Consider the following 7,768-nt stretch of genomic DNA (forward strand, 5'->3'; position numbering starts at 1 on the left):
AATTCTGTATTAGGTCAAGAGTTTTCAGATTTGATCCAAACTACATAAATCAAGTGGTATAAGGAAAAGGTTTTAGTCCAGTTTCATTCGGTTGATGAACGTGTCAATGAGTGGCAGTTAATGAATCCAAAGTAGCATACCCAGCCAACGCACGTTGAATGCAAATGAAGCTTACATTGATACTCAAGATTCATGCACGTTCCACATGAACACCGAAAAAAATAGCTTATCCTCTAGAATTGGATGGCTAAAATTATGCCGCCCTGTTATGCTAATAGAATCCTTTCCTTGAACTTACTGAAAGGGTGTTCATCACTCGGGTATGATAGGCTAGGAACTACGTTTTACGCCTTGTCCCAAAACCGAACTATGATTTTAGGAATGTGTGGGTACTTTCGTGATGAAGCACCCATCTGAAACCCGGCATATCATCAAAAATGCCCGTCTAAATCGATTAAATAGAAATTTGAACCGACACTCCACACTGATTAGTGTGCTACTCGAAGGAGATCTTCCTGAAGATTTCATCAACTGTCTTAAAACTCGCTCAAGCTAATGACCTATCTACTATGTTTTATAGGGCCTCTGTGTCAAGAGAAAAAGATTACTTAGCCTAAAATTCACGGATTGTTCACCAAACCTTTCAAAACAATGACTTCTTTTCGGTCCCATTGTGCACATGTGACAACCGACGTGACTATTTTACAACAAACATTTTTTTCAAAAATACCAAAAGGTTTTAGTGGGTATGAGAATAACCAATCACAGACTTTCAAAGACAGTTTTGGAAAAAGGCAGTTGTGTTCTGCTCGGTCTGTCCGACGTGACTATTTTACAACAAACATTTTTTTCAAAAATACCAAAAGGTTTTAGTGGGTATGAGAATAACCAATCACAGACTTTCAAAGACAGTTTTGGAAAAAGGCAGTTGTGTTCTGCGCGGGTCTGTCCGAACCCACTTGCCGAACGACCTTTTGGCTTTTTGAGAGGCGAAAGATTCAGACTGAACAAATTTTCAACCATGTCACTTGGTTTCATCCAAAATTTTCCCGTCTCCCCATCCTTTAGACCCTGCTTGCGGATCTCACACCACTTAATCTCAGTTTTTCGGCGAGCATCACTGGTGTTTCTCTTGAACCGATTTTGTGAACAAACGAAAGTTGGAAAAAAAGCATGCCCCTCCCAATTCCGCTCGAACAACTGGGCAAGTAGTTCTCCGTGTTTACTGCTAGAAATATCTGAAATTTTGGTCTGCTAAAACCAAGTCCAAAAGTAATTGCACTCCGGCGACCAAACAGTGCACACATGCGCTTGTGGTTACCCTCCTCAGCATAATGAGTACTCTTTCTGAGGGTACATGCCGGTATGAAACCATTCGGCCAGGATAGCAGTTAGGGCGATGTTGAATGTGGCCAACACCTCCAGATGAACGCAGATGCGGGAGATTCACGGACCAGTGTAGGCGAGTTGGATGGTTTATTCAGTTGACGATTCAGATAGCTTTGGGCATTTAGGCTAACTTAGGATCACTTGGAGCCCTGCAGTGACAACTGCCTGGCTTGATGAAAAAACGACTGGACCAAGTGTTTTGCCGTCCGGTTTCAATGAATCTACTATCGTTAGCTGCCTTCGCATGCACNAACTTCACTATGATTGTGCAACCTGATCTATAATCGGGCTAGATTACGCAACCTGAAAGCACATGTGACAGGTGTTAGATCGCCTAGCTTTGACCAAGCTGAACAGCGATTTTCGACTAAAACAAGAGCATACGCCGAGCTTATTCGTGTGACACTACTCCTCTGCATAAATTAAAATTTAGTTTGTTGTTTAATGCTATGCTAAAATGCCATAACTATTTAGCATCACGATCGCATTCGTATAGAACACTGCGTGAGAGAAGAACCAAGTGTGCAAGGTGACTATTTGATGTGGCTTTCAGTCTTATCCGGTCAAACAATGGTTAAGGATTCACCAGAATTCCAGTGGTTGATTACTCACAACCGATCCCTTCTCTACCTATACACTTTTGCATACACATTTGCACAACCAGTGTTACAGCAATTCTTCTTAGTGACAAACTGTTTCCATTCAGCGGCTGTCTTTCCTTAATGCGGCTTGTGGAGAGCGTATCTGGAGGTAACATATAATCGACACTTACAGCTATCTAGATGTATTATGGAGGGAGCTTTGGAATTTGCGGTGCTATTGTACGCCCGAACTGACTTAGCTGTAGACTGAGGGTGCCGTATCCTAGAGACCAGCTAAAATTTGTTTGCACGAGGAGATTTCCCATCATCGTCACTATGCCACCTCCCTTTACCTTTGTCTCTTTTTAGCGTCCCATTTTCTAGACTGTCATCATCGTGAATGATAACCGTTAGTTTTACTAAGTCAAACAAAAAAGCCAATTTTAGGGACGAGAATTCCTTGTGAACACCTAATTCAGCTATCTACCCATTTCCATGGAATGCGAATTATGTGTAGTGGCTTCCGCCATTTCCCTCAATTCGATCTCCGTGCCCCATTGTTTCGTCCGTGAAACTGCCACGTGACGCTATGCAATGTGGCGTTTTCTGATTGGTCCAGTTCTTTTGTCACGTATCCACCCGCGACATACTGCCAGAGTCGTGCACACCCTGAAGGCTACCACTGTGACTACCCGATTGGCTGGTCACGGTTTTCGGCATGAAAGCCTCTATTCAGAACTTGTTTCCTCCTAGGGCAGACTGGAAAAGTGCATCGTTCCGTCTGAATTATGATATAACAAACTAGCATCACATTAAATAATTATCCTATAGGTAACTTATCTGGACATCAGCTGAAATGAGCGATGTTCGTCTGAGTCTCCCAGCAACACCAACTTAATTTGCAAATGAATGTACTTCATCAAATCAATTGTTTTCACAGTCACTAGACAATTATGTGAGCTGAGCAAGGCTAGTGCGCAGAATGAGATAGTACTTTGGTGACAACAATATTTACACAAGCAATAGGAGGTGTTTGCTTTCAGCACACATGAACTCTAAAGAAAACAAGCTATTGAATTTTTGAACTAAGGTTTTTGCGTGCACGATAAATTCATTCTATAATCTTTTTTGAGGACCCAACGCCAGATGGGGATGAACAAACTGGATTATCCAGAGATGGTCAAATGTTAATAATGAATTCGGGGAGCAGAAGAGTGTTAGCCTGATGGAAGACCATACACGGGATTGATATCAGGTCGAAAGCAATGATGTCTGAACAACGACTCTCTGAGCCTGCTATGATCGATCCATCCGAGTAGCGACCGGACGTGAGATTCGAGATCCTTTTGCATGTAGCCAACATCCGACTGTTTCTTCCATGATATGACCTGTAACAGGATGGGTTCTGGCCACTGCATGACCAGTTTGCGGTAATTACTGATGGATGCTGCCTGCGCAGAGCACAACAAGAGATGGAAATAAAAAACGGTGGATTCATTGGTCATGCGGCTGTCCCAAAATTAGCGGCTGCGCTTCATATTGTACTGCCATCTGCAGCTGATTATGGTTACTTTAGGCACGCTAGTTTGCAGGATCTCTTTGTTGAAAGCCGCATTTTATTTGAAAAGCACATAGATGGAGCAGTTCGTCAGCATTTTCGGTACTTCGTGCATAAATGTTCGGTGTACCACTCAGTCACTTGTCCCCCTCGAGCGGTCAATAAAAATGAGATTTTGGTGATATCGCTGAAAGCAGAATTGCAGATTTTATACAGCTATTTTGTGAAGTATTTTTGTCGGATTCTGAAACGATTTATATGGAGGCTTGCTCTGTTAAAATGATAAGTGTCTCTTTGAACCTTTCTCGGATCTTTGGGTACACTAAGTGAGCCCAGGGTGCAACAGTGTGAAGAATTTTTACTAGAGCCACTCAGATTTATTGACGCTAAATTCTGACCATTTGAACATTGAAATACTTGCCTACACAATAGAAGTGTAAAATTCTGAAAGCTAACAGTGCTGTTTAGAGTCATTTACCTTAGGACCTCGCCAAGGCTGGTATTTGTGGGCCCAGGTTGCAAACTGGTTACCCCAGCTGTTGGGAAATATCCAAATATTCAGATACAAATTATTGTGATCTTTCCAGAACAATCAAATGACTTTCATTCTTCAGAATGTTTAAGCACGTTCAGTAGCTAGTCTTGGTGAAACATTTGTACCTGGTATATATGAACTTCTCTTGAAGCGCTTTCTGGAAACTTGGCTAACACGGTCAGACTTCTTGTCAAACTTTTTGGTTCGTAATGCCACTGTCGAAGGCGTAATCACTTATACGAACGGCGAGAGCAGATATCAGACTCCGATACCTAGCGAGCCGTCCTATGGCGTCCAAGAACAGTCCGAAAACATGCTGGCTTCAAATCACCCACAGATTCTGTTCGAGGTGTATGAATTGCATCAAGAAACGTCAACCTTACTGATGGACGGGCAGATGCACTAATTCCTGGTTCCTATTACAAATGAAAAACGGACAGATATGGGCTCATCCGTCCGAAGTTGAAGTCTACGCGCTTCCACTCACCCCTTGTGGGTCAGAATTTCCAACAAACTACCAGGAGCTACATTCTGTAAAAACCGAGTGATTCTTGAAGCTTTAGTTAGAGCGAGGCATCACTGAATGATCCTACCGTGTCCTACTAAACTATCTGGTATGATCGGCTCCTGAAAATCCGAACGGCACTCCATCATCAACCACAAAGTTAACGGGGACATCCAAACCGTCACATCAAGGCAGATTCTATGGATTGGCAAAATTAAAGTAACATTATATCGAGTGAAGTATTACAAACGACTGTGATACCTGTTAAGCTTTTTAGTTTTCTGGGGACAAAATATTTGGTGATCAGGCACTGTGACCGTTAAGAACTAAGGCTATTCTTCCATTTGTGAAGGACGAATACCGCCTGGGACGAATACCTCTTCTGGTGGTTAATTACATTGCGGGATTTCTCAACAACTTGTAGTTGGCTAGGCATGCTAACTTATTCCATTGATACCTTACCGCTGCAGTCCCGGTGGGCATTTTATGATTTGTAGGTATTCCCGTCCGCACATTATCAGAACGTTCAAATTCCGATCAAGCCACGGTAATCTGATTCTTCAACTGTTTTTGTCCACCAACCGACAACGTACACGAAGGTTAGTCGTCGAGACAGCAACCACTGAAGCGATGGTTTGCTACCCAGTATGTACCGTTGAAATGGAGATCAAATATCATTTGCCTCCCCCATCTGGCATTATTAGGGGCTTCGAACATCATTTTAAGTTTATCCACTTTAAAACACGTGCGAACTTAGTTACCTACAACTTCACCATATCCTACTTGTACTTTGTTAAAACGTACTCGATGGTATTACAATAGAGATGGCTTGCTACACTTCCCGGGTAAAGACTAAATCACTGAAGAGTTATGCAACCAAAAGCAGCACAGAAATCGGTCCATTCCGTTTACAGCATCACACAACGTGATAAGCGCAACTGACAAAGACAAAGCTATATTTCATTCACGACAAAACACTTGTGGGACTATGTCACGTGCCTTAACAAGCCTTGCACACGTGCTTCCAAGCTTGAAACGATAGGCGCCATTCGAAGTGATCGATTTTCATGCTTGGGTTGTGCCACGTCAAGTTCACAGACCAGCTGACGCGGTGCACCGGAGGATATCACGAGACATACGATTTACACTCAGCGGACAAAGCATGAATAGTTTTGTTTGTCTGTTTCAAGCCAAAAGATGAAAACAGAAGACTTAACAAAGGATCGTNATGGTTACTTTAGGCACGCTAGTTTGCAGGATCTCTTTGCTGAAAGCCGCATTTTATTTGAAAAGCACATAGATGGAGCAGTTCGTCAGCATTTTCGGTACTTCGTGCATAAATGTTCGGTGTACCACTCAGTCACTTGTCCCCCTCGAGCGGTCAATAAAAATGAGATTTTGGTGATATCGCTGAAAGCAGAATTGCAGATTTTATACAGCTATTTTGTGAAGTATTTTTGTCGGATTCTGAAACGATTTATATGGAGGCTTGCTCTGTTAAAATGATAAGTGTCTCTTTGAACCTTTCTCGGATCTTTGGGTAAACTAATGGAGCCCAGGGTGCAACAGTGTGAAGAATTTTTACTAGAGCCACTCAGATTTATTGACACTAAGTTCTGACCCTTTGAAAATTGAAATACTTGCCTACCCAACAAAAGTGTAAAATTCTGAAAGCTAACGGTGCTATTTAGAGTCAATTACCTTAGGACCTCGCCAAGCCATGGTTGCTGGTATTTGTGGGCCCAGGTTGCAAACTGGTTACCCCAGCTGTTGGGAAATATCCAAATATTCAGATACAAATTATTGTGATCTTTCCAGAACAATCAAATGACTTTCATTCTTCAGGCTAAATTCTGACCATTTGAACATTGAAATACTTGCCTACACAATAGAAGTGTAAAATTCTGAAAGCTAACAGTGCTGTTTAGAGTCATTTACCTTAGGACCTCGCCAAGCCATGGTTGCTGGTATTTGTAGGCCCAGTTTGCAAACTGGTTACCCCAGCTCTTGGGAAATATCCAAATATTCAGACACAAATTATTGTGATCTTTCATTCTTCAGAATGTTTAAGCACGTTCAGTAGCTATTCTTGGTGAAACATTTTACCTGGTATATATGAACTTCTCTTGAAGCGCTTTCTGGAAACTTGGCTAACACGGTCAGACTTCTTGTCAAACTTTTTGGTTCGTAATGCCACTGTCGAAGGCGTAATCACTTATACGAACGGCGAGATCAGATATCAGACTCCGATACCTAGCGAGGCGTCCTATGGCGTCCAAGAACAGTCCGAAAACATGCTGGCTTCAAATCACCCACAGATTCTGTTCGAGGTGTATGAATTGCATCAAGAAACGTCAACCTTACTGATGGACGGGCAGATGCACTGGCTCCTGTTACAAATGGAAAATGAGAAGATATGGGCTCGTCCTTCGGAAGTTGGAGTTTACACGTTTCCACTTACCTCTTGTGGGTCATTATTTCCAAAAAACTACCAGGAGCTACCTTCTGTAAAGACCAAGTGATTCTTGAAGGTTTAGTTAGAGTGAGGTTTAGCAAGGCATCACTGAATGATCCTACCGTGTCCTGCTAAACTGTCTGGTATGATCGGCTCCTAAAAGCGTTCAGCTGTAGCACCCTTCCGGTGCCTAGCTGCCATGCCACCCGGAGGAAGCACGAGGGCTGGGATACTGCCAGGTTGCCCAAGCCTAGACAGGGGAAGTCGAGTGGCGGAGGTCGGATTCGAACCGCGGACCTTCAGGTTAGTAATCCGCGCTCTAACCACTTCGGCCAAGCATCACTCGAGAGCTTCATTACAAAACTCTCGTTTATGTTGGTGTATACGACTGCGTGGGCACGCTCTGCTTCAGGAACCCACCGAGCGGCGCAAGCCACTCAGTTCCTCGTTTATAAAACGTCTTTCTAGATCAGAAATAGCTAATCGTTCAGCTCTAGCAACCTCTCGTTGTCTGTCTGCCATTCCACTCGAAGCAAGTATGAGGGCTAATATACTGCCAGGTTTCCCAGGCCTAGACAGAAGCAGCCGAGATTCTGGAGTTGGGCTCGAACCTTACATACTTCAGTTGGGAAGTTTGCGCGTTAACCACTGAACTATCTTGAGCTCCGTGAACAGTATCGGGTTGAGTTGCAAGAGTATGGCTGCTACAACGGGAGAGAACACCCGGCACAGGCCGTCAGCACTC

The 7,768-nt window shown here is 43.2% G+C and overlaps 1 protein-coding gene across 1 annotated transcript in view; it reads right to left on the bottom strand.

Moving 5' to 3' along the window:
• Positions 1 to 7,179: 7,179 nt before the first annotated feature.
• Positions 7,180 to 7,768, bottom strand: part of T265_09819 (hypothetical protein) — a gene marked incomplete at both ends in the record, with an annotated part of 3,471 nt that continues 2,882 nt past the window's right edge. Inside the window, 3 exons of the mRNA XM_009176002.1 lie at positions 7,180 to 7,320; positions 7,444 to 7,594; positions 7,644 to 7,727. Coding sequence (XP_009174266.1) covers positions 7,180 to 7,320; positions 7,444 to 7,594; positions 7,644 to 7,727 — 376 coding nt within the window. The remainder of the gene's footprint in view (positions 7,321 to 7,443; positions 7,595 to 7,643; positions 7,728 to 7,768) is intronic.

The sequence above is a fragment of the Opisthorchis viverrini genome (assembly GCF_000715545.1).
Source record: "Opisthorchis viverrini unplaced genomic scaffold opera_v5_306, whole genome shotgun sequence".
Lineage (NCBI taxonomy): Eukaryota > Metazoa > Platyhelminthes > Trematoda > Opisthorchiida > Opisthorchiidae > Opisthorchis > Opisthorchis viverrini.